This window comes from Mirounga leonina, unplaced genomic scaffold (assembly GCF_011800145.1).
Source record: "Mirounga leonina isolate KUSES-001 unplaced genomic scaffold, KU_Mleo_1.0 Mir_177, whole genome shotgun sequence".
NCBI classification, from domain to species: domain Eukaryota; kingdom Metazoa; phylum Chordata; class Mammalia; order Carnivora; family Phocidae; genus Mirounga; species Mirounga leonina.
The window spans coordinates 6,618,502-6,644,995 of NW_023270459.1; the positions used below are offsets into that span (position 1 = coordinate 6,618,502).

At 42.8% G+C, this 26,494-nt stretch overlaps 1 protein-coding gene across 1 annotated transcript in view; it reads right to left on the bottom strand.

Moving 5' to 3' along the window:
* Positions 1-26,494, bottom strand: part of TDRD12 (tudor domain containing 12) — a 67,284-nt gene that overhangs the window by 23,148 nt on the left and 17,642 nt on the right. The window contains exons 7-18 of the mRNA XM_035023513.1: positions 22,717-22,906; positions 22,056-22,148; positions 13,160-13,257; positions 12,509-12,585; positions 9,600-9,680; positions 7,761-7,821; positions 7,299-7,406; positions 4,694-4,879; positions 3,001-3,157; positions 2,416-2,543; positions 423-614; positions 60-188 (exon numbers count right to left, since the gene is read on the bottom strand). Of these exons, the coding sequence (XP_034879404.1) occupies positions 60-188; positions 423-614; positions 2,416-2,543; positions 3,001-3,157; positions 4,694-4,879; positions 7,299-7,406; positions 7,761-7,821; positions 9,600-9,680; positions 12,509-12,585; positions 13,160-13,257; positions 22,056-22,148; positions 22,717-22,906 (1,500 nt within the window). The remainder of the gene's footprint in view (positions 1-59; positions 189-422; positions 615-2,415; positions 2,544-3,000; positions 3,158-4,693; positions 4,880-7,298; positions 7,407-7,760; positions 7,822-9,599; positions 9,681-12,508; positions 12,586-13,159; positions 13,258-22,055; positions 22,149-22,716; positions 22,907-26,494) is intronic.

Sequence of the window (26,494 nt, forward strand, 5' to 3'; positions counted from 1 at the left end):
TGATGATTTCGACATTCAATCATGGTTTAAACAAACAGTAAGGACATTTATGGGCTCACCTTACACACTATTTCTGTTTCAGCTACAGAACCGGTGAAGATCAAGGTCTTTTGTGCTTGACTTGGAATGAAATCTAAAATCTGGAGTAAAGTAGAGGTTTTTTCACATTCTAGGCAAAGGTGTACTACCTGGTAATGAAATACAGCAACAGTGTGGTTTTAAATGGTGCTCCAGTTTCACTTTTCATCGCTAAGTGAGGGTCTTAACAGCAAAGAGTACAGAAAATCAATATAAACCTAAATACACGATTACAGATTTTTGTATGAGATTAAAGCTGTAACAGTTTAGGAGGAAGCCATGATATCATGGCTACTCGCTTGTGTTCATCAGCCCCCACCTCCCATTCGCCCACAAGCCTGTACCTGCTGGACGCTGCCATAGAGAGCAGCCTCTTCCATGGCTGTGACCACGATGTAGGGGTCGTTCATGAACTCTTTGACCAACTGCTCTATATGTCTGCTCCAATGAACGCCGACAGCAACCATCTGATGTGGTGCAGATTCCCTTTCTTCAACGTCAATATTTTTTTTAAAGTTATCTAATATAGCAAACATCTAAAAAATTAGTATAATTAATTTCGTTTTTATTTCAGAAGGGAGTAGTAACTGGTTGACAGAACATGAAAGGTAAAGAATTGTACATTCTCTGTTCTCAGAGTGGGGGAAGGTCTTTCCAAACAAAAGAAAAAAAACTAAAAAGGAATGTTAAATATAAACAAAACACAAACGATATCTAGGTGAACGTGTAACGTTATGTAACGAAGCATTAACATCCTTATATTAAAAAGTTCTACAAACGGACTAGAAAAAGATGACCCTACCAACAGAAAATAAGCAAAGAAAATGAACAAGCAGCTCAGAGAACAGTACGAGTGGCCAGCATGAAGGCTCGACTTGACAAGTAATCAAGGAAATGCACACGATGCTAATGAGATGCCACTTTTTTTTTTTTTTTTTTGAGATGCCACATTTAACAAGCCCACAAGAAACGGAAGCTGGCCTAATGCCTCGCACTGCCCGGGCGCGGGGTGCATGGTGTGACAGCATGCTGTCCACGGGAGTTTCCGCTTTCAGAAAGGCAACTGTAGGGCGCAGCATTGTGGGTATTAGTTTTGCAAATCAGAACTGAGGCTTCAGAGGCATTCACAAACCCCACATAGGCCCACACAGTCAGTGAGCAACAAAGCCTGGACTTGAACCTGGGCACATCACTGCTCCCAAATGAAATGCTTGTGGTCATCATGTTACACTGTGCCCAAGAAATGCCTTCTTGTAAGAACTCATAGTCTTTGATCCATTAATCCCCTTCCTAGGAATTTATCCTACGGGAAACATGCAAAAAAGACGTATGTTCTTTAGCCACATGCACACACAAATGATGCTAAACGTCCAAAATTCAGACCATTTAAAAAAACTGTTATGCCCACAGGATTCCATACTGGCCCATGGCCAGCAAACAATCAACCTGTAGGATAGTTACTAATTATACTCCCGATGCTGCTTACTGAAAAATGCAAGTTATAAACTAGCCATAAAATAAGGCCTGATGTTGTCAGTTTTAAGTATCAGCTGACACAGGAATTATTCCAGAACAGGAAGAGCGATTACCTCTGAGTGTAACTCAGTGGATGCTGGGGTTGTTCAAGTACTTTTCTCTGTATCCCAAATTTTCTAGAATAAAACTTATTGCTTCCATAATCATAATAATATCAGTATTTTAGGAAACCTCACTGGAAAAGAATTTTTGGTCTTCAGAGAGAACTTTAAAATTTGGGAAAGAGGGATGACTGGGTGGCTCAGTCGGTTAAGCGTTTGCCTGCTCAGGTCATGATCCCAGGGTCCTGGGATCGAGCCCCGCGTCGGACTCCCTGCCCAGCGGGGAGCCTGCTTCTCCTTCTCCTTCCTGATCACTCGTGCTCTCTCTCGCTATCTCTGTCATCCTCTCTCTCTCAAATAACTAAATCTAAAAAAAAGGGGTGCATGGGTGGCTCAGTTGTTAGGCGTCTGCCTTCGGCTCAGGTCATGATCTCAGGGTCCTGGGATCGAGCCCCACATCGGGCTCCCTGCTCAGCGGGGAGCCTGCTTCTCCCTCTCTCACTCCCTGCGGCTTGTGTTCCCTCTCTCACTGTCTAATAAATAAAATTTTAAAAAAAAATCTAAAAAAAAAATTGGCGAAGGAAATTTCGGATGAACTCTCTTCACAATTATAAAAGTTAAAGGGAAAACTTTTCAAGATTAACTGGCTTTTTCTCCCAATAGACACGTCATCTCCTGATTCCTAAAAGCAGGTAAGACTTCAATCATATATACATTTATTTCTGAGGGATAATGACATCTCGATGGAAGCCATACTTACTTCTTCAGTAGCTTCAAAGAATAACACTTCCACCTCATCCAAGATGAGGTGACAGAGTCTAAGAAATAACAAGCTTTGGTATTTGAGAAGTCTCAGGAGGCTGTGGGGTGTTGTAACAATGATGTCACCTACATTTTAAAAGAGAAGACAATTAACATTCAGATTTTCCATAGGTTTTTCTCACACCTTCTAGAACTGCTGTCTAATGACGCAAAAAGCGGTTTTTCTTGCTGGGTGGGTGAGGCCTGGCTGTCCGGGCCAACACTTGTCCTTATCTAGCACCTGGACTCCCACCAGTGTTTGTGCTCCTAAAAGGCAGGGGTGGGGGTTCAGCTGACATCTAACGAACAGGAGGTATTCGATAAATAGTTAATGAGTGAAGGAAATCATGGCGCCTTCTCAGTGGAACAGCTGTAAGCCAAGGTCGAACCTTCGCCCTTCTGTGCCCTCCCGTAACGGACAGTGAGGTCCCACCTGTAGCTGGACTAGTGACATCATCACACAAGCCCGCGTCCTGTGCACCTGCCAGGCAGGGCCCCACTGCACTCTGCAGGGAAAACCAAACAGCTTGGAAAGGATGCTTACACCCCCTTGGAAGCTTCATGTTTTTGGCTTCATCTTTGTGGAGTCCGATTGTTAACAATATGGGATGAAGAGGCCTGGAGGATGTGCTATAGTCTTCCAGTAATTCAAAAGTAAATTGGGCCTTTTTCCACCCAGGGCACACGATGACTGCCAGAGGCTGCAAAGACAAATTCACATAATTTGGGGCAAAAGTTAGGAATTGAACCTAGTCTATGTTGAAGCATGCAGAACATCTCCTTCCACAGACGAAGCACTATATAATTTGTTTGCTACCATCATCGTCCTGTAAGTCAGAAAAGATATAATTTCATTAGAATTGACTTAGACACATGGACTCAAATTCCTCTAGGGCTTACACCAAGCATTTCACAAATATTAATTCATTTTGTCTTTAAAACACTCTCACAGGGTAGATGAGGGGTGTGAGGCACAGAGAGGTAAAGTTAGTTGCCCAAGGCCACACAGCTAATACACAGGAGCAATAGGATCTGAACCCAGGTGGTCTGGCTCCAGGACTCCTGCTCCCAGGGACCAGGCGAACTAACGGCCCCCTGAAAGGGGCTTTAGAAAAGGTTAGCATCTCTTCCTTAGGGAAGTCTGCTACGGCTCCATCTGAACGCTGACGGCCACCATCCCATAGTTATCTCCTGTGAAGTCACACTGTGCTGCCTGCCAAACACCCTCCCGGACACATGCCCTCCATGAACTGAAGACAAGAACAAGTCTCCCCTCTCCTTCACGCAGATCCAGGTAGGGCACCAGCTTCTAGGCACCGGGCCTAAAAGCAAGCTGACCACAGAGATGTGGAGAAAGCAGAGGACACAAGAGGCAAGACCCAGGCATCATTTTTGGCCCAGCCCCGATTCTATCTCAACACAGGCTGCAGGGGTGTGGTCCACAGGGGTGAGCTGCTCACTGAAGGATGGAGATGTGAATACATAATAACCCCACCAATGCAGACTTCCAAAGGGCAATCATTAAAACCACATGGCAGAATGAGAAAAATGAGTCTCTCTCCTACACACAATGGTGTCTTTTCTCACTATGATCTTTCACCTTCTGATGAGGAACAGAGCTGCACTCACTGTATCCTCTGAGACATGTCAGGGACAGAGCTCTTCTGTATGGGGGTTCACCTGACCACCCGGACCCTGCAGAGCAGGGCTCACTATCCCCATCACCTGACCCCACACCCCACTTCTCTCCTTTCCAGCATCCTTCACAGATCCTTGCAGATTCCGGCACATGGGAAGAATAAAGTAGGGTTCTACAACAGTGTGGGATGCTCTGAAATAATTAAAAGAATGTGAGACACGATGACAGAAAGACCCAAGTTCTAATCCCACTTCTTGTCTCACTTGTCAGATGAGGCTAATTTTCTCATCTAGGAAACAATGAAAACCGTACACGGCCAACCATCTCACAGGGTGACCGTGACAGAGGAACTGAATCAGTGGAATAAGTTTATAAGCGATATATTCATCTCCAAACACCAGCAATTTCTTGGCTCAGCCGATGGCCACAACAGGGGCTCAAGGGGAGAATCAGTGGCAGAGAATCAATGACTCTGGTAAGTTCCTGTCTTGTCATGGAAACCAAATGAGTAATGTAACCCAAACGTCACCAAAAGTTCAGCATAAAATTTAAATATTTAAGCCATGTTGTTGTGGAAACAAGACTGTCTCCAACTTACTCCATTTCTACTTGGTAAAGACTTGTAGCAGCCCCCCGTTTGCAGAATTGTAAGGACTGGTGGGAGGTACAGCAGAGGATCATTTCCACAGTGAGAGATGACCACCACGTCACAGCCCCGGGCTATGGGAGGCCAAGAGTAGGATTCCGTGTGGCTAGGTCCTGGGAACTTGTTTCTTTGAAGAGCCTACAAAACATCAGCCACCAAAAAACCACAAATGAAGCATAGAAAACTAACAAAAACTCCATCTCTTTGCTCACTTCCCCCCCAAACAGCCACTACACATTGCTTATTCTGGTATTTTCTAAGACCTAACTTGACAAGTCCCCAAGTCTTTTCTCAGCACCAAACTTCTGCCCTAAGACGCTTGCTTTTCTAGGCTCCAAATTAAAACCAAGTGCTTAGAGCTCACCAGAGCAAGGATGTGGCTCCTCCTAATAATCTGTGAATATATCAGCTTTACTTACAAACTTTTTTTTTTTAAACATGCCTTTATTGGGGTGCTTGGCTGGCTCAGTCAGAGGAGCGTTCAACTCTTCATCTCGGGGTCATGAGTTCAAGCCCCACATTGGATGTGGAGATAACTTAAACTTAAAAAAAAAAAACCCCACATGCCTTTATTTGCTTATTTTTCTATGTAACGGTCACTAAAACCTCCCAAGTGTGGCAACAGAAGAGTTCTCCAGCCACAATGACCCTACGTTCCAAGAGGCTGAATTCATGAGCACAATTTGTGGGTGACGTCCCCGTCCACCCGGCCCTGAGCCCCAGGAGCAGCGCAGACCAGCGACTGGGCGTCCCACGTGCAGCCATCACCCTGCGGCCTCCCGGCACTGTCCCTGCTGTCTGCAAGGCCGGTCATCCTTCCTGGCTGACTTTCTTGCTTTGGTGGAGAACATACTTCAGGAGTGTCTCTCTTGAGGAAGTCAATTCTCTTGCATGTCTTGAAAATGTCTTCATTGCTAGTTTAGGATGGACCTCAAGGTTGGAAAGAACTTTCCACCCGAATCTCGGAATCAGCGCCCCTCTGGTGTTACCGATGGCAAGTCTGAAGGCATTCGTGCCCTCGGAAGCCCCCCGATTGGACGCTTCACAGCCGAGTGCCCGCGATCCTGGCCCCTCGCTGTGGCTGGGCTTGTGGGATGAGGACTCTCGTAATTTGGACAGTCCCTTCCATGAGGTCTGGAAATCACTCGTGTGTTGCTCTTCTCAGAATTTTCTTTTTTTTTTTTTTTTAAAGATTTTATTTATTTATTTGAGAGAGAGAATGAGACAGAGAGAGAGCATGAGATGCGGGAGGATGAGGGAGAAGCAGACTCCCTGCTGAGCAGGGAGCCTGATGCGGGACTCAATCCCGGGACTCCAGGATCATGACCTGAGCCGAAGGCAGTCGCTTAACCAACTGAGCCACCCAGGCGCCCCTCTTCTCAGAATTTTCTGCCCACCTCCTTTGCTCTTTTTAAAAAATCCCACTGCAGAGACTGGACCTCGAAATGACCCTCAAATTGTTTCCCTCCTATTTCCATCTCCTTGTCTTTTTGCTCTACTTTCTAAGAGTTAGCTTCCATTTTCTCTCTCTAATCTGCTGCTTGGTTTCTATCTCTACAGCATTCTGAATTTCCAAGAACCGTTTTTATCCTCTGGGCCTTTTTTATAGCACCCTGTTATTGTTTAATAAATACTGTTAATACTTATCTCTGAGGGTATTTGTTTTGTAGCATTATCTTCTATTGCCTACACTGTTTCCTTCAGAGTTTTATTTTGGTCTTTTTTTTAAAAAATGCTTTTATTTTCTTTTTAGGTGGGAGGTTTCATCAAATGTCTAAGGATCCCTGATGTGTGTTCGCCAGGAGGAGGCCCACTAAAAGCAGGCTGGAAGACGTGTGGCCAGCGCAGAGCTCGGCTCCGTGAGCGCCACACCCCTGCAGGAAGCCAGGGCAGCAAGCAGGTGTCTTCACTGGGAGAATTCATCTGAAGGGCATTTCTAGGGCCATTCAGTTCCTTCAAAAAGATCATCCTTCCCGAGAGGCTGACTGTGGATGCTCAGGAATGGGTGGAGGAAAGTTCAGAACCTCCTACTTCTCTCCTTCCTCTACTAGTCAGCCACACTCTGGTGCCTGTTTTCCATCTTCTGAAAGCCTGTGCAAATTTCTAGGCCACTAAAGACTTTGTTCTCAATTCAATTCATCCTTGTGGATTTAGCCTCTTTCTTCCTGTCCTTTTTTTTTTTTTAATCAAGAAGGAAATAGAAAAGCATGCGTGGTCAATTTACTAACTGGAATGGTAGGTCTCTAAAGCAGTTTTGAGAACACTCGGAAATACAGCATAACTACCCTGGCAACTTGTTGCTCCTTCTAATAAGCCCCTTTCCAGGGACGCATTTGAAAACTTATCTCAGAAAAGCATTAAGAATTATACAGTGGTTTTGCCACTTATAGGAAGTAAACCTGAAGAATACACGAGAACTTAATAACAAAAGCTTAACAGAGGATTTCAAAAGCCAAGAAACGACACAAGTGCAGCTTTGGAAGGGTTTCCTAAAAATCCTCCTATGTTTGAACAGGTCAGCATTCCTTCATGAGCCCGCCTTCAGGAGCACTTTTACCTTTCTCACGTCTGCCGAAAGCGGCGACGCATCAACGGACAAACAAGGCTCGATCTTGTGCCTGAGCACGGCCAAGGGCTGCTGGGAGCCGGACCGCAGCCTCTGCAACTGAGACAGCACGCCCCACAGTTAGTTAGATGCCCCCACCCCGCCTGCCAGCGCAGGAAGCCAACCACTTTATGCAAAGGAAGGACAGCCTAGATATATATGCTCATCAAAACCCACCCAAAACTATCAAAATGAATGGAAGGAAAATGAAAGGAAGAGCATCTACTATCCCCCACCAAATAATAATTTCTCTAAAGCAGTAATTCACTGGAGAATCTCTAAAAGGGTGTCTTCAGGGAGAGTCCCCACCTAAGGGGGTTTCTCTTCTAATCTCAAATCCAGACGAGGAAGGAGACGGACTTAAAGAGCAAAGAGCTGTCGTGGATTTTTAATATTTTTGTAGGACTGTCATACCTGCTGTAGATCAGAGATCCCATCAGTTCTCAAAGGATCAGGATTTAAAAACTGCAACAATCTATAAAATAGTGAAAAGGACAATTTAAAGGAAAAAGGAGCGTTAATATTTCCTCAACTGAGTTATAATTTTAATTCTTCCTTGACAGAGATAAAATGAAATACACAGTTGGCCCCTGAGCCACATGGGTTTCAACTGTGCACACCCACTTATATGCGGATTGTTTACGGTACAGTACTAAAAATGTACTTTCTCTTCCTAATGGTTTTCTTAATAATATTTTCTCTTCTCCAGCTTACGTTATTATAAGAATACAGTACATGATACATTAGACGTACAAATACATGTTAATCAACTACGTTATCAGTAGGGCTTCTGGTGAACAGTAGGCTATGAGGAGTTAAGTCTGGGGGCAGTCACAAGTTATATGCAGACTTTTAACTGTGTGGGAGGTCAGCACTCTGAACGTCCGTGCTGTTCATGGGTCAACTGTACATCCCAAGGCAGAGCTGTGAAATTACTGCTCATCCCGTTTTGTCCTGTTTATTGTGATAAAAGGCCACAGAGGTCGGGTCAGTACGGAACTGGCCCCTGAACCCCGGCCCCCAGGCTGTGGACACAGTGCCACCAATCCCAGGAACACCTGTTCTGATATGAAGAAAGACTGCAGGACCACCGGGTCATCTCACATTGCTGAGAAACCTGCCACCTCCTCCCTCCTGTGCCGTAATCCGGAACCACTGGCAGAGTCACTGCCATCGCTGAATCAACGGGTTCTAAGTAAAGGGCATTTAGCCCATGAGGAGAGAAGATACCACCTTTTAATACAAAAATAAAAGGCAACAGAGTACCTCGGGGTTGCTTATCAAGTTACAATTTAATGTAATGAAAGTAAGAAATGAGCTGCACGGGTAATGCAAGGTCTCTCATTCCAGGGAAAACCACCAGGTGCAGCCCCATGGCTTTCAGGGAGTAGGGTGGAGGGCTGCCCTGGGAGGAGGGGTCAACACAGCTGCGCTGACAGCCACCCCCAGATCTGTGGGCTGCAGGGGGTGGCCAGGGAGCCCTGTGAAGAGCTCCTGTGGGTGCAAGGGTGTTGCGGGGCCAGAGGGTGGGCTCTGGGAGGCAGGCAGCCCAACGGTGTTGCAGTCAACACCCTCCCCCCCAGTCATTCCGGGCCAATCAGTGGACACAGTACGACCCACCCCGTTCTGAACTGTCGTAAATCCCTTGTCACTCTGGCGACTGACTTCAGAGCAGCCACAGTTACTTGGACTATAAGGGTGTTTTTAGGCTGGTATGGTAAGAAATCATAAAAATGAGTATGAGAATGTTTCATGGATTAAACAAGTAGGAAATAAAGTTACTACTCTGTTGTTAACTCTTCAGTGAATACCTTGTGAATCTGACAAGACAGAAACGAAACAAAACAAAACAAAACAAAACCCAGTTCCACACTACAAGTAACGAAATAGTTTCTCCAGCAGGTGGAAGACCCCTTTAGCCATCAGAAAACCGGGAAGGCAGCAGATGTAAACCCATAGAAGACCAACAGCCCCAAAGACCAACCGTATCTAATTTGTTTCATAAAACTTCACCAAAAGAATCAGGAAGGGGAGGCAGAAAATGACTACAGCGGAACAAATACTAAAAAAAAAAAATCTACCCTAGCGACCAGGAAAAACAATTAACTTCAAAGCCTACAGCAGACATTGTAGGTGTATTTTCCACATGGGAATGCAGGTTTGAAATAAATAATAAAATAATATGTAAATTCTTCCTGCTTATAATTTTATTACAATTATTAAAAAAATGTAGACCAAGGAAATAATTCATACTTCACACAGCCATTCTTCTCATTGTGTTCTTTCTTCTCGGCCAACCTAAGTGGTTTCTCATTTGGTCTCTGACATAAAGCGCTGGAAACCAAAAAACATTGATTAGAATCTCCGAGCCCATTGCCCCAATCCTGAAAATGCCTATATTTTCTGGGAGAAAACTCAGTTAAGTAGCACTGAGGAGTGTGTCGCTCTACATATGCAGATTTATTTCTGTGAGAATGGACACTCTGCCCTCTAAGGATGAAAACCACGTTGAGGTTGCTGGGGCTCACCAAGAGGGGCCTAAGCCCTCCATAGCCGGTCTCTCCTCTGACCTCAGCTGGAAACCCTGTGTAAAGCACAGAACTGAAGGGGAGAGAAGTCAAAACCTGCAAACCACCAGAATCATGGAGAATTCCCAGGGATTTTACACTCCTCTGTCTCCTGGTGTTGGCCTGAGGCTGGCCCCGAACATAGAACTGCACCGCGGATGTGGACACCAAGCACTGAGAGAAACCTTCTATCTCAAGCCAGAGAAGCAGGAAGGGGAGCCGGGGAGCCACAGGCTAGATAGGTACACTGACTGATTTCCTCGTTTCCCTTTTTCTCTTCTGGCCCTGCCCCATGGGCAGCTCCAGTCATGCAGCTGCAGTGGTGACAGGGAGCTGTCACCCAAAACTCCCTCTCTCTAGAGGATCTAGGAAATGGACCCCAGGGTCCAAAGATGTGGGGGAAACCTCCATCTTTTTCCCCTCTTATTTCCACTGCTGTTTCGTTCCACAAGTGGCTCCAATCACACAGACCTGGCATGGCCGTTTCTCCATGAAAAGCCATCTACCTGGACAGAGGCTCAAGGACAGGGAGCATGTAGAAAATGGTCAATGTGAGGAAAATCCTGGAGAAAAGAGAGTGTGCCGGAGAATGACCCAACACAAGTCCCAGGCTCGCCCCAAGCTGAGCATATTCAGAACAGACCCAAAGCGGAACTGCAGTCACCACCCAAACGAGATGGAGTCTGACACCAGAATGGAGTCACTAGTCAGTGACAAACAAACAATGAAAACACCAAGGCCTACATTGTCCAGAGGATTTGAACAGAAACCAGTCTCACACCATAATATTCAAAATATCCAGAATACAACACACAAAGAATCAGGAAAACCAGATCGACTGTCAAGGGAAAAGATGATCAGCAGGTGCGAACTCCAGGATGGCAGACAAGTGGGAATCATCACATACTTTAAAGCAGCTATTATAACATGATCCCTGAGAGAGGGAGGGGTGAGCACTCTTGAGTGGAACAATTAAAGTTCTCAGCAAAGAAATACAAACTATAAAAAATACCAAATGAAAATTTTAAAATGGAAAAATACATCAAATAAAATTTCAGCAGGATGGAGATGACAGAAAGCTCAGTTAAGTTAAAGATACATCAGCAGAATTACTAATCTGAAGAATAGCAAGGAAAAAAGGTAAAAAAAAAAAAAAAAAAATGAGCCAAGTCTCAGGGGCCTTTCGGACAGTATCAGAAGGTATGATACTTGTCTCATCAGAGTCTCAAAAGGACAGGAGAAAGAGATACGTGCAGACAAACATCTGTACAATATGAATACTCTCCAAATCTGATGTAAGACAAAAATATACACATGAAGAACCTTAATGAGCACCAAGCATAAGAAACAGGAGAGAAACTACACCAAGGCATATGTAATTAAATTGCTCAAACCAGAAACAAAGAGAAAATCTCAAAAGCATTCAGAGGAGAAAGACATGTTGCAAACAAAGGAACAAAGAAAAAGATGACAGTAAGTTTTGCGTTAGGAATGATGCAGCAAGCAGACAGGACACCAGTATCTTTAAAATACAGAGGAAAAAAGAACTATCAACCTAGAATTCTATACCTAGTAAAAATACCCTTTTTTCAAAAATGAAGCTGAAATAATTTTTCCAGACATACAGATGCTGGAAGAATCCATCACCAGCAGACCCACAATACAATCAACAGTAAAGGCAGTCCTTCAGGGACAAGCATAACGATACCAGATGGAGATATGAATCTACACAGTGAAAAGCACTGACGGGGAGTGCCTGGGTGGCTCAGTCGGTTAAGCCGCTGCCTTCGGCTCAGGTCATGATCCCGGGGTCCTGGGATCGAGCCCCGCATCGGGCTCCCTGCTCAGCAGGAAGCCTGCTTCTCCCTCTGCCTCTCTGCCTACTTGTTCTCTCTCTCTGTCAAATAAATGAATAAAATCTTAAAAAAAAAAAAAAGAAAGAAAAGCACTGACGGTAACTATGCAGGTAAACACAGAAGGTATTTTTTTTTCTGTTTATTTAAATCTATCGAAAAGACCACTGACCGTTTAGATACAAATGATACTAGAGCCTAGGATGTATAAAGAACGTATAAATGAAATGTAGGACAACACTAGCACGAAGCCCAGGAGGGGAGGAATGGAGCACATGACTAAGATCTTACACTATTTGTGACACAGTGTAACAATAGTACAACTTTTCTGTGATTTCACAAACATCATGAACCCGCCTCTTGATGTGGACAGGGTTAAGGTCAAAGCCTTGGATATTCCTCCTGAACAGCCAGTCTTTGCCCCCCACCACCTTGTACTGCCTTCTGGCCCACACGTATCAGCCTTTACATCAGGACAATTCCACTGGACCTACCTCACAGAAACAACTTTGTCCAACAAGGTAACACAGAGACTCTAGAGCCACTACCAATTTCTGGTCAGTTGTGCTACTAACCAGTTGTTATATGTTTTTCTTTAAAATTAATATAGGTTTAATCAAAATTTCTGGACCACTCTTTATTGATATTGAATCCTTTCCTATCATCAATCATACAAAACACCATGTAAGACAGTATTACAACTCATGTATCTATTCGATTACACTAAATTTTCAAATCATACCTTGCTGCTGGTGTATCTGGCTCAGCATATATGGTTATCCCCCTCTTTGTTGGCCAGTACATGGAGGATTCAACACACTGTAAAAAAATTTTTTTAGAAAGAATGTGTATGCTAGCAAGATATGTATTCTTATGGAGCTCAAATTCCATGGGAGTCATTCTCATGAACAACCATCCTAGATCACTGTCAGGCAACACAGACATGGAGACACAAAGAACTGGATAATGTGGTTATGCCATGGCTACAACCACTAGATTAAAGTGTCCAAGTAGCAAGCAGGTGGCACTTCAGATAATCAGTATTTCAAATGTCCTATAATTATTTCACTTGTCTTGTCGAAGGACTGGAAAGACAGGTTGGACTGGAACTATTAGAGTGTCCCATAATCTCAGGTTTTCACACCCTTGTTAAATGAGCATAAGTACCCCATCCTGCAGAGAAGCCCCTAGGCCAGCAACAGGAAGGAAGCTAGAGTTCTCTTGTTCTTTTGAATTAGAGCCAACACACAAACTATACTTCTTCCTGAAAGACACGACCACGACCAAGAATTTCTTAACAGAAAACATACTTTGGTTCCTAGATTTCAAATGAGAATATTCTAAAATTAACATTGTATGAACTTTATACCTAATGAGCATTTTAAAATACAACCTTATTTACATCTTTCAAAGAGATGCACTGTTGTTTCTTTTCAGACTTTTTTTTAGGTGAACTTCTCAATGAATCCAGATTACATTTTATAGTTTTATCTGCAAAATAAAAAGTGAAAAAGACCTTTCTTAGAAAGTGCTATTGATAGAAAAAGGATTATAAATTTAAAAGTACAATCATAAAAATCTTAATACATGAAATTATTATGGAATAGGGTTTTGAACTAAATTTTACTTGAGGAGATTAAATTTTAAAATCTTGTTTCAAACCTTGTCACACTAAAAGATGTTTAAATAATTCCTTTACTGGCTTACTAGCAATTAAACAATTTATTTTCCCAACTTGGCAGACTATATTTTTCAAAGAGGGCCACACCATGTCTCCCAACATACGTGCTCTTCTTACAATTTGTCATTGACATGTGTCCCACTGAGAGGCGGGCTCTGTATTCCCTTCCCGGGAGCCGGGGGTGGAGGGGCTTGTAAACAACATGAAAGTGGGGTCATGCGACTTCAAAGCTAGACGGCCAAAATGCCATGTACTTATGACCTGTCCTCTTGAATGCTCACTGTCAAAACCCAGCCAGCATGTTGGGAAGAAGCTCAAGCAACCCCATGGAAAGGTCACTATAGGAATTTCCCAATCAGCTGCCAGAGATGTCACCGCCTAAGTGTCAATTGAATCCATCTGTTTCCTCACCACCAGCCCTCAGGTCTTCCCAGCTGAGGCCCCAGACACTGTGGAATCGAGACGAATCCTCTGTGTTATGCCCATTCCGAAGTCCCCACCACAGAATCCATACACATTATAAAATGGTTTACACCACTAACCATTATCAAAGGTTTGCTACAAGGCGATCAGAACCAGAATATCAACTATAACTCAGCTTCAGCAATGATTCAGGATCACACCTGTGCATCTCACTTAATACCACAGTAGGTAGAGAAGGCATTAGAAAACAGGCTGGATTTGAATAGCCAGCAGGCAGCAAAATTCTAAAGCAGACTCAAGTATCTTTATTCTTTAGGCCTAGATCTGATTTGGAAAAGTGACAAACACTGTTCAGTGAATATGAATAATCAAGCGAGGTAATTACACTTGGGTAAAAACTTAGGTGTGATGGAAAGTAAAAGAAAAGGAAATCAACCCAGCAATCATTTTTTAGGGTACGACACAAGCAATCCTGGAAAAGTGTTCACACTAAGCATCAATAAGAGCAACACAACTGAAATGACAAGGTACATCTTTTACCTATTAAATAACATAAATCACTAAAATAAATAGTAAATGCTGGAAATGTGAGATGATGTTGTAAACTGGTCTAATCTTTCGTTAAGGTAATTTGGTGCCCAAGCCTGCTTGTCATGGGATCTTTGGGTCTGAAAATACATTCTCTCTTCAGGGTGTGATGTTATAAGCCAAAAATAAAAACTCTGATCTGGATCCAGAAGTGATGGTGATGGACGAAATTTGCTGAGAGAAAATAAATGTCCAAGCAACACAAGCTTTCAAACAAAACCACAAAGTCCATAAATCAATGCCATCATAAATGTTAAAAAAACAAAACAACCCACAAAGGTTTTGTCAGGGAGTAGAGATTCACACCTGAGGAAATGGAGATAAAAGAGCATTTGAAAAGGACTCTAAAATAAATACAATTAAGATATCCAAGAGATAAAAAGGACTCATATTCATGAAACAAAGCAGGTGGATATAAAAAGATATGCAGACATAAAAAAGAACTTATCAAAACTCTAGGCAGCAAGAAATAGTCATCAAATTGAAAACTCAAAAGAGGAAGTTAATACTAAGTTGGAAGCTAAGAGAAAAGTGGTAATTTAAAGAATTAAAACCTTTCAAAACTAAGTTCATAGAAATAAAAAGAAAATGCAAAGAAAGCTATGAAAAACATCATAAATGAAGAAACACTAATCTACATCTAAGAGGAAGGAGGATAAAATTTTTTTTTCTAAGATTTTATTTATTTATTTGAGAGAGAGAATGAGATAGAGAGAGCATGAGAGGGGGGAGGGTCAGAGAGAGAAGCAGACTCCCTGCTGAGCTGGGAGCCCGATGCGGGACTCGATCCCGGGACTCCAGGATCATGACCTGAGCCGAAGGCAGTCGCTTAACCAACTGAGCCACCCAGGCGCCCAGGAGGATAAAATTTTTAAAAACATTAACATCTAATACTTTTCAGAAATTCAGGTTAGACATGAATTCTACAATTGAAAAATCCCAAGTGTTAACAGAATAAATTTGAACCATCCACTCTTACATTGTAAAGAAACAGCAGAATATCAAGGATAAAGAGAAAATCTAAAAAAATCAATAGAACATACTAATTACTTACAAAAGAATAACCAACAGATTGACAAATTAGGAGAAAATGAACTACTATCTCCACTGTTGAAGGAAAATAACTAAGAACCTGGCATACCCTATCTGGTTTAACCAGATGTTAACATCTATTACCCACAATCCCCTTCTGAAAGTACTAAAATATGTACCTGAGAAGAAAAAAATAAACCAGCTGGGCAATAATAATCCTAATAACATTAATAACCTAATTTAAGATGGAGTTGGGAAGCCAGAAGGGGGAGCTCTCAGGCTGTACCACTCCTCACAGCCCTTTGTGGACCCAACAGGAAGAGATGTACCTTGCATTTTCCAACAGGAAGAAGCCTACTCTACTTACCCTAGGAGGGGGGAGGAAGATTTTCTCCTTGCCCAGCAACAGCCCAGCCAATGAGAGAGTCACAACTCAGCCAATGAAGAGCCACTACCACTTTGGACTCCCAGTTTACTTCAATGGACTTTTTGTTGATAACGGCCCCTCCCAATTTCCCCCTTTTCTCTATAAAAGAGCGTTCCTCTCCTTTGTACTCTGCATTCCCACATAGTTTTGCTGTAGCTTGCCTGTCCTGAACTGTAATTCTCTACTATTCCCATATAAACCCATTTGCTGGTAAAATAACTGCCTGTTTTATTTTCAAGGTTGACTATATATATATGCCAACATGTGCTGATGTATTAAGTCAAATGAATGACAACAATGCTAGGGACAAGAGGTAGGGATTAGGAATATTTTGTCATCATACTTGTACTACCTGTGAAGTGGTACAGTGTTATCTAAAAGTGGACCTGGACTGGTTGTAAATGCATGTTGTAAACCCTAAAGCAACCACTAAAATAAATGAAAAAGAAGTATAACTGATATGCTAAGAAAGGAAAGAAAACGGAATCATATAAAATGCTTAATTACAACTACAGATGGCAAAGAGTGGAAGATAAAAATAGGAACAAAAAACAAGGGAATGAATAGAAAACAGTAATACATATGGTCAATATTAATCCAACTCCACCAATAGTCACTTTAAATGGCAATGGTCTAAATACACCAATCAAAGAGGTTGTCAGAGTGAACAAAAACAAGACCCAACTAGATGTTGTCTACAGGAAACCCACTTTAAGTATAAAGACAGAAATTAAGAGAATGGAGAGAGATAACACCATGCTAACACTAATCAAAGAAAGCTGAAGTAGCTACATTAATTTCAGACAAAGTGGACTTCAGAACAAGGAAAATTATGAAGGATAGAGGCATTACATAATGATAAAAGAATCAATTCTGCAAGACCTAGCAGTCCTTAAGGTGGATGTGCCTAACAAGAGAGCATCACACTATGGGAGGCAAAAATGAATAGAACTGCAAGGAGAAACAGATGAGTCCACAATGATAGTTGGAGACTTGAACACTCCATTATCAGAAATGAACAGAGCAAGCAGGCAGGAAATCATAAGGGTATAGCTGAGTTCAACACTACCATCAATCTACTGGATGTAACTGAGATCTATAGCCTACTTCACTCAACAGCACAATACATCTTCTCAAACTCACATAGAACATATACCTAAACAGAATGCACTCTGAACCATAAAACAATATAGGCCATAAAAACACATGAAAATTTTAAAAATAGAAACTATACAATGTATACTTTCAGACCATAATGGAATTAAACTAACTCAGAAACAAAAAGATAGCTGGAAAAATCCCCAAATACTGAGAGATTAAACAAGACACTTCTAAATAACACTTGGATCAAGAAGAAATCTTGAGAAACTTAAAAATAGTTTAAACTAAATGAAAATTATGACATAGCTTATCAAAATTTGTGGGATATAGTAAAAACAGTATTTGGAAGGCAATTTATAGCATTAAATGTATATATAAGAAAAGAAGATAGATCTCAAGTCAATAATTGGTGAGAGCTTTCCTCCTAGCTTGGAAACGGCTGCCTTCTCGTGTATTCTTACATGGAGGAGAGGGAGCGCTCTCCTCCATGTCTCTTTCTCTTCTTACAAGGGCTCTTATGACCTCATTTAACCTAATTACCTCTTAAAGACTCTATCTCTAAATACAGTCATACTGGGGGTGTTAGGGCCAGGGCACACAACTCAGTCCACAGCATGATTTTCTCTGAAAAGGATCAATAAAAACAACACGTCTCTAGCCAAGCTAACAAAGAAAAACACAGATGACACAAATTACAAATATCAGAAATGAAAGAATACACATCACTACAGGTCCTATGGACATTAATCGACAAATAAGAAATACCATGAACAAACTCTACGTTCACAAATTTGGTAACCTAGATGAACTGGATCAATTCCTCGAAAGCCACAGTCTGCCAAAACTCACACAACTCAGTCCTCAAACTGGTAGGTGGAGCAGAGAAGAGGGCATCTGATCTGTGCAGGCAGAGGAAGGAACCTTGGTGATGGACAGCAGGACATGGGAGCCCAAGCAGAGTGAGGTGAGCACTTGGGGGGTGGAAGAGGGGAGAGGCTTGGAGCCAAGTAGGGTGAGGAGGGTGCCTTTGCAAGGGTGGGAGTGAGGGACAACCCTACCTGGGAATGCAGAACCCAAGTGGGGGTGGACCTACGTCTAAGTGAAATGAGGAAAGTGTCCACAGGGCGGCTGTGTGTGTGGCAGGGGGATGGTATCAGCCTGAACTAGGTGAGTGATGGAGGCAGGGGAGGTTTGAGTGGTGTGCTGTCAGTGAATGGAGTGGGGGAGCGCATCTGTGCAGAAAGGGTAGTAATGGCCGTGAAGAACTGGTTACTTACACAAGCAAAGAGTGGTTGCCTATCTAGAAAGACTGACCCCATAAGTATCTATAGTAGGAATAAAGGCAGATAGGAACCTTACAGTCACAGAGGGACATGACAAATTTGGGAAGGCAGAAAGCTAGAATAATCCAGCAGCAGCAGGCTCTCAATTCAAGATATTGGTGTCAACTCCTGGTTTCCAGTACAGAGATCACAACAGATATAAAATCTATAGAGATGTAAGTGTATATATGAGCACGGATGCACACACACCCAGTCCCCAGCTCCGTCCACTGAAGGGCCTGGGAGAAACCACCACAACAGAAATGAACACACCCAGCTCCCAGATGTTTCAAAATGCCATTCTCCATTCAAAGGAGCCAGGGGAACTTAGGGAACTGGTTGAACCACTTCAGGGTCTCAGATAGGAATCTATACTGATGTGGATTAATGAGCAAATGAAAAGGAATGATAGCAGCAGCCAACAAAATATTTGCAAGGTGAAGAGTAACTTTCAGTGGAGAAGCCTGGCAGATGCTAATTAATTAAGCGATCAAAGGGATCCTCACCAGTATTGGGACACATCAAAGTTTTATGTCCGCTGGTAAGATGGAATGAGATGAACCCAGTGTCTCTCTTGAGGGATCCCTGCCACAGGTGTGTAAGCTCAATCTCATACAATTGAGACATTCTACTAAGCAGCCAGTCTATAGTCTTTCCAAGTGTCAAGGTCATAAAAGTCAAGGGAAAACTGAGGAACCATTCCAGACTGAAGGAGGAGAGAGAGGCTCGACGGCAGAACACAAGGGATGCTGAGTCGCACCCGCCTGCCATAAAGGAGTCACAGGGAAGAGCGGCTGAACCTGAGGTTTAGGTGATCGCAATGTGTCAATGTCAGTTTTCTGACTTGTACGGCTGTATTGTGAATATTTTTGAGAATATCCTTGTTGCTGGGAAAAACACACTCAAGTATCGGGGAGAGATCCAGTCAGCAACTTATCCTCACATGCTTTAGAAAGAGTTCTCTGCAAAATTCTCCAATGCTTCTGTAAGTCTGTGATTATCCTAAAATAAAAATCTCATTTCGAAAATGGATGTAAGCCCTGTGAAGGCAGACTTGTTTCCTTCCCTGCTGAGCCCCTAGAGCAGTCCTGACACGCACAGGCACTTCCAGAATAGCCGATGAATACATACACATGGCTCAGGGGTGTGTGAGCTAGTCTATCAGAGAAGTCAAGACAGGGGGGTGCGTGGGTGGCTCAGTCGGTTGAGCATCTGCCTTTGGCTCAGGTCATGATCCCAAGGTCCTGGGATGGAGTCCTGCATGGGGCTCCCTGCTTCTCCCTCTGCCCTGCCCCACCCCCACTCATGCACACACTCTCTCTCTCTCTCTCTCTCTCAAATGAATAAATAAAATCTTTATAAAAAAAAAAGAAGAAGTCAAGACAGGTCTAGAACTAAGCGATAAGCCTAGAAATGGTAAATTAATTGTAAGGGTTTCAAAATCTGGAGACAACCACCAAAGTAAAAAGGTAAGGGGAACGATAAAGGTTTGTTTACCTCTCGGGAACAGCCTCAGCTAAGGAGAGGCTAGAAAGATTACTTCTCATCACTTTTCACTCCTTCTGTCCTATTTGATTGTTTAACCAAGTATTAACAAAGTATTATGCTTTGATTTAAAAAATGTAAGACAATTTCAAGTACCAAAAAATAATTAAAATACAGTTGAAATACCTTCTTACCATGGTTACAAGGAAATCTTTGCTTGGGTAAGTAACACCTAATAATTTTGTTTTCCCATGACAATCAGTTACATCTCACATCGGCTTTCCTTTCTTTTTTTTTTTTTTTAGATTTTATTTATTTTTTTTGACAGAGAGAGACATAGCGAGAGCAGGAACACAAGCAGGGGGAGCGGGAGAGGGAGAAGCAGGCTTCCCGCCGAGCAGGGAGCCCGACGTGGGGCTCGATCCCAGGACCCTGGGATCATGACCTGAGCCGAAGGCAGACGCTTAACGACTGAGCCACCCAGGCGCCCCCGACTTTCCTTTCTTTTACCATCAACCTTTTCCTTTTCAAAGACATACACAGTGCTGAGGCACTTGGGTGGCTCAGTCGGTAAGCGGCTGCCTTCGGCTCAGGTCATGATCCTGGGGTCCTGGGATCGAGCCCCACGTCCGGCTCCCTGCTCAGTGGACAGCCTGCTTCTCCCTCTCCCTGCCACTCTGCCTACTTGTGCTCTCTCTCTAGCAAATAAATAAATAAAATCTTTAAAAAAAAAAAAAAGACACACACAGTGCATCCTGACACTGACCACGGTAAGGAAAAGTTGGAAACGGTTACTGTCCAGCAACCTGGGGCCACTTAAAAAAAAAAAACACAAAAATGATGACATATTCATGTGATGGAAAGCTGGGCACTGATTAAACACAACATAAAATGCTTGGTATTTTTCATGCTCCAGTAGAAGTGGGCCCATATTTCTATTCCATGTGTCTTTCTGCCATCAGTAACAGGGGCATGTTTCCGCAGGAACTCTCAGCTGAGATCCCTGCAGGAGGCACGTCAGAACACAGGGTGGGGGCCGCATGTGCCACGTCGGCCACAGGCCATGTCAACTGTGTATGTGAATGGCCCGTTTAATAAAGTCACTGCAATGGGAACAGTGCCTCCCCCCCACCCCACCCCCCCCGGTCACACAGGAGGAGGGACACTAACATCCCATCTGTCTCACGTCAGAGCTCATGTCCTTAAACTCAAGTGATCCTGGACATATCTGACCTACAAAGAAGTTCATCCATATGTTAACTGAAAAACACTACACAGGGGTATGTATAGAATCCAATTTCTGTGAGAGAAAAATGTTATGCACAACCCTCACACCTGGAAAACTCTGGAAAGCAAGACTCATATTTTAGTAAGTAGCTATTAAAGATGACAGGTTTTTAAAACTTTGATTATCTGTATTCTTCTACAATAAACAACATTATCAAAGTAATTAAACAGAATGCTAACTGTAGGGAGTGACTTCACTGGCGAAAGCTTTAACTTAGTTGAGGATTACAATGTACGTGCATGAAAAACTCGGTGTACACGCGCAGGACAAAGAGGGGAGTGGTACAGGAATTACCACAGAGGGTGACCAAGAATCAAAGAGGCTGCTGGCAGGTTCCACTCTGGTCCAACAATTCCCACCTGTTATGTTCCTTGGAGATACAGAGTTAAAGACTGGGTATTTCTAACCTCCTAAATGCCTCTTTCTTTTATGTGCCCCCCCAGTTTAAAATAAAAATCACTCACAAATCCATACACATACACTCTGAGAACAAATAATAATCACCAGTGTATGGCTGGGCTGAAATAAATCAGCTCTACACGTAAACAAATGCCTGTTACAGTAAAATCCTCTAAGTAAGGGGGCGCCCGGGGGGCTCAGTTGGTTAAGCATCCAACTCACGATTTCAGCTCAGGTCATGACCTCAGGGTGTGCACAGCACTCTGTGCTCAGCGGGGAGTCTGCTTGGGATTCTCTCCCTCTGCCCCCTGCCCTGGCCGGCTCATGCTCGCTGGCTAATACATACATAAATCTTTAAAAAAAAAAAAGTCCTCTAAGTAAGAACTGCAAGGCCAAATTATCTCTGTCAGCATCTGCATCATAAACTGGTTCCATGAGATTAAGAGAGGGAATTACCACAGCCCTTCCAAACAATGCTTGTAATCTGTAGACCACTGAGAGTGTTCTTTTAAGCTGCCTGTGAAATAAGGCAAGTGAACTTACCCAGATACACAGCAGCTGGCCCAAGGTCACCAACACCACCCTTGGGCCCCGGATGCTGGAGGGACTGAGCCAGAAAAGTTAAACCACGTGAATCTGACAGAAAGAACACAAATCAGGATTACAGAATGAAGTAAAACCCAAATGACAAATGCAAAACTCAGTGGCATACTACTTTTTTGCTGGGAGGTCACGGGAGCCCTAACTCGGGGCAGGAAAGGAGTGTGAACGATTAATTCAAGGAAAACTGAATTGAGAGAGAGACACTTAAAAAATTGTTTCCACTGTCCACGACGGTCTCCTCTCGTATTTCCCTACTAATAAACAGCTCTTCTTAAAAGGGCCTAAAGTGGTAAACATTTGACCTTGTTTTGGTAACAACTTTAAATTATAAACTTACGGACTTCTGAATATGTAACTCCATGTTAATAAGAAATTGAGAAGTTTTTTCCTGGTCTCATAAAAACAAACTACAGCAGCTCAGGACTTCAAAACCTGTCACAAACTCACCAGGATTAAAATTGAAATATTAGATTTTAATATTTTAATAGTCCAAGTCTCTGCCTCCACATGGGGAAAAGTTTGTACAACTTACATCAGTACAATAAGATTCATATAAATAGGACAGTTTAAAAGAAACATGTATTGGTGAGAATCCACTCACTTTCCATTCCTTGCGGATCTTTTCCTTGCAAAAACATTGGCCAAAGAGTAAGCGCTGGATTGAGTTTACTGGAAAAGGATGCTGACTTTATACTCAATCTTGATTTCTCTACAGAATCAACGTTTTTATTCTCCTTGGGTGATATGTAACGAGCGAAGTTCTTCGCAACCAGATCATCATTAACACAGACCTGTACAATTTTCAACATTCCATGAATAAGACAAACAGAGTCAAGCGACTGTTCAGAAAATATCCCAAACTTAACCCCAAATTTCAATCTTCAGAAAAAATTATTTTATAGAACATAATTTGATAGAAACCAATCTCTTAAGTTCTGCTCTGGTAACAGAGGACTAGATACTTCTGACCAACCCTCCTGGTAAGAAAAACAGTAAGAATCTGTAAAAAAATATAAGAAATATCTTCTTGAGCAAAAGCACCGGGGAGCTAACATGACTTTGCTGGGCAAAGATCTGGGGGGATGACAAGTCAAAGCCCAAATCATAAAAGGAAAAACCTATAAAAATTAAAAATTTAAATTTTAGACTGCATCAAAATTTAAAAATTTCCACTCTTCAAAAGACATTATTAAGAGATGAAGGGCAGGGGGTGCCTGGGAGGTTCAGTCATTAAGCATCTGCCTTCAGCTCAGGTCATGATCCCAGGGTCCTGGGATCAAGCCCCACATCAGGCTCCCTGCTCAGCAGGAGCCTGCTTCTCCGTCTCCTACTCCCCCTGTTTGTGTTCCCTCTCTCGCTGTGTCTCTGTCAAATAAATAAATAAAATCTTTTTAAAAAAATCTTTTAAAAGAAAAGAGATAAAGGGCAATCCATAGAGAGAGAAAAAAAATTTTTTAAATCTTATATCTGGATGGACATGTATATAAAGAACTCTCAAAATGCAATAAAAAGATGACAAACAACCCAATTAAAAAATGGGCAAAATACAATGGAATATTGCTCAGCCATAAAAAGATGAGATTCTTCCATTTGCAACATGAATGGACCTAGAGGGTATTATGCTAAGTGAAATAAGACAGAAAGACAAACACCATATGATTTTACTTACATGTGGAATGTAAAAAAACAAATGAATAAACAAATAGCACAAACAAACCCATAAATACTAAGAACTGATGGAGGCCAGAGTGGGGGGAGTGCGCAAAAAGGGTGAAGGGGAGAGGGAGACACAGGCCTTCAGTATGGAATGAGTAAGTCATGGGAATAAAAGGTTCATCGGGGGCGCCTGGGTGGCTCAGTTGGTTAAGCCACTGCCTTCGGCTCAGGTCATGATCCTGGAGTCCTGGGATTGAGTCCCGCATCGGACTCCCTGCTCAGCAGGGAGTCTGCTTCTCCCTCTGACCCTCCCCCTTCTCATGCTCTCTCTCTCTCTCTCTCATTCTCTCTCTCAAATAAATAAATAAAATCTTTAAAAAAAAAAAAAGGTTCGTCGGGAATAGAGTCAATGGTATTGTAATGGTGTTGTGTGGTGAGCACAGCATAAGGTACAGACTCATCAAATCACTCTACTGTACACCTGAAACATCGTACATCAACTATACTTCAATTTAAAAAATTATCCAGGGGCGCCTGGGTGGCTCAGTCGTTAAGCATTTGCCTTTGGCTCAGGTCATGATCCCAGGGTCCTGGGATTGAGCCCCATGTCGGGCTCCCTGCTCAGCAGGGAGTCTGCTTCTCCCTCTCCCACTCCCCCTGCTTGTGTTCCCTCTCTCACTATGTCTCTCTCTGTCAAATAAATAAATAAAATCTTTAAAAAATAAAATAATAATAAAAAAAAGTTATCCAAAAAATGGGCAAAAGATCTGAATGCACACTTCATCAAAGAAGATATACAGATTGCAGATAGCGTATGAAGAGACACTCAACGTTGTAAGTCATTAGAGAAATGCAAAGTTAAGCCACGATGAGATACTTCCACACAACCATCAAAGTAACCATCCAAGCACTGAAGAGGACATGAAGGAACTGAGGCTCTCATCCATTGCTGATGGGATTGTACAATAGTTAACGGCTTTGGAAAACCATTTGGCAGTCTCTTACTACCTATAATCCCATCCAGATATTTGACTCCTAGGCCCTCACCCAAGAGAAATGAATGTATAGGTTCACAGGAAGAAATGTACATGAATATTCATAGCAGCTTTATTTGTAACAGCCCCAAACTGGCAACAACTCAAATGTCCAAAAGACATGAACAGGTAAATCCACTATATAATATCTGGACAAGAGAAGAGTATTTGACAATAAAAGGGACGACGTGGATATATGCTAAAATAATTTTGTTGCGTGAAAGAGCCAGGCCAAAAAGAGAAAACCCTGGCATATCCTTGTGCTTCCTTAGGGAGCTGGAAAAGGATGCCAGGCCCTGTTTTTCTGGCAATAATGACCTCACACATCTGCTCTAAGTTCTCTCTGCTAAGAAGCTTACCCTCTGCACTCCCCCACCATGAAGTAGGGCCAGAGAGGGAAACAGACCTACTTGAAAAGCAAGAAGCAGGTCAGTAGAAAAGTTTAAAGATGTTTCACCAGACCAGTCCAATAGCAGCATTTTGTTATTTTTACCAAACTAAAATAAGCAATGAAAAGCCACCGGTGAAACTGACAAAGACGTGGGGGAACCCAAAATGCACCACAAAGACTAACAAATGAACCTTACTGTAAATGAATAACATCAACACAATGAAGAGGGAGGAGAAGAAAAGAACTAACCTAAGTAACTTAAGAATACAGTGTTTTGGCTGCATGCTATTTGCCTTTAGACAAACTTCTTTTTTGGGGTGCCTGGGTGGCTCAGTCATTAAGCGTCTGCCTTCGGCTCAGGTCATGATCCCAGGGTCCTGGGATCAAGCCCCTCATCCGGCTCCCTGCTCAGCAGGAAGCCTGCTTCTCCCTCTCCCACTCCCCCTGCTTGTGTTCCTTCTTTCGCTTTGTCCCTCTCTGTCAAATAAATAAATAAAATCTTTGGGGGAAAAAAAAAAACTTTCACAGGAATGTGGGTTAGCAATTCTGGAATTACTTTATTTAAATATTAAGATTAATTGAATTAATTATAATGTAGCTAACAAGAGCAGGTTTCTCACTGTTGAAAACACATGTCAAGGAACGGGGAGGGCCACAAAGAACCCTGTGAAGCTGGACTGGAATGAGAGGTACCAGAGCTCTTTTTCTGAGAGAGAGAGGGAGAGAGAGAATCTTAGGCAGGCTCCAAGCCCAGCACACAGCCTGACGTGGGGCTCCATCTCACGGTCCAGACAGATCCACGTACAGACAGACAGATCCAGGCATCGATCCGTGTGTGTGTGGAGTAGTGCACAGACGCGTACTTCCTAACTGTCTGCAGGGAGGACCTACAAGCAGCGACACCCCAGCAGCAGGAGCACATCTCGTGCCCCGGTCTTGCTATCTCAATACCACTCTTCTTTGAGAAGTGGTTGATTCTAGAGCTGGGCTGGAGAATGACAAAATTAGCCTAGAGCATCTCGTGGTACCAAAAATAGAAAGTTTCCGGCCATGATGGGGCACACTGAAAGGACACGTAGCCACTTTGAAGCTGCTGCTAATGGCCAAATCTGGGACAATTTGAACAAGAAAATAATGACAGTAATGTATTCTATCCCCTAGAGTAAAACAAACAGCCAAGAGTCAGCACTAAGATAAATTACTGAACCAATTAATAAATGGGGGAGAAGGGCCAGTTCTTCTCTATAGAATTCCAATTAAAAATGGAGAAGGCCTGGGGCACCTGGGTGGCACAGTCC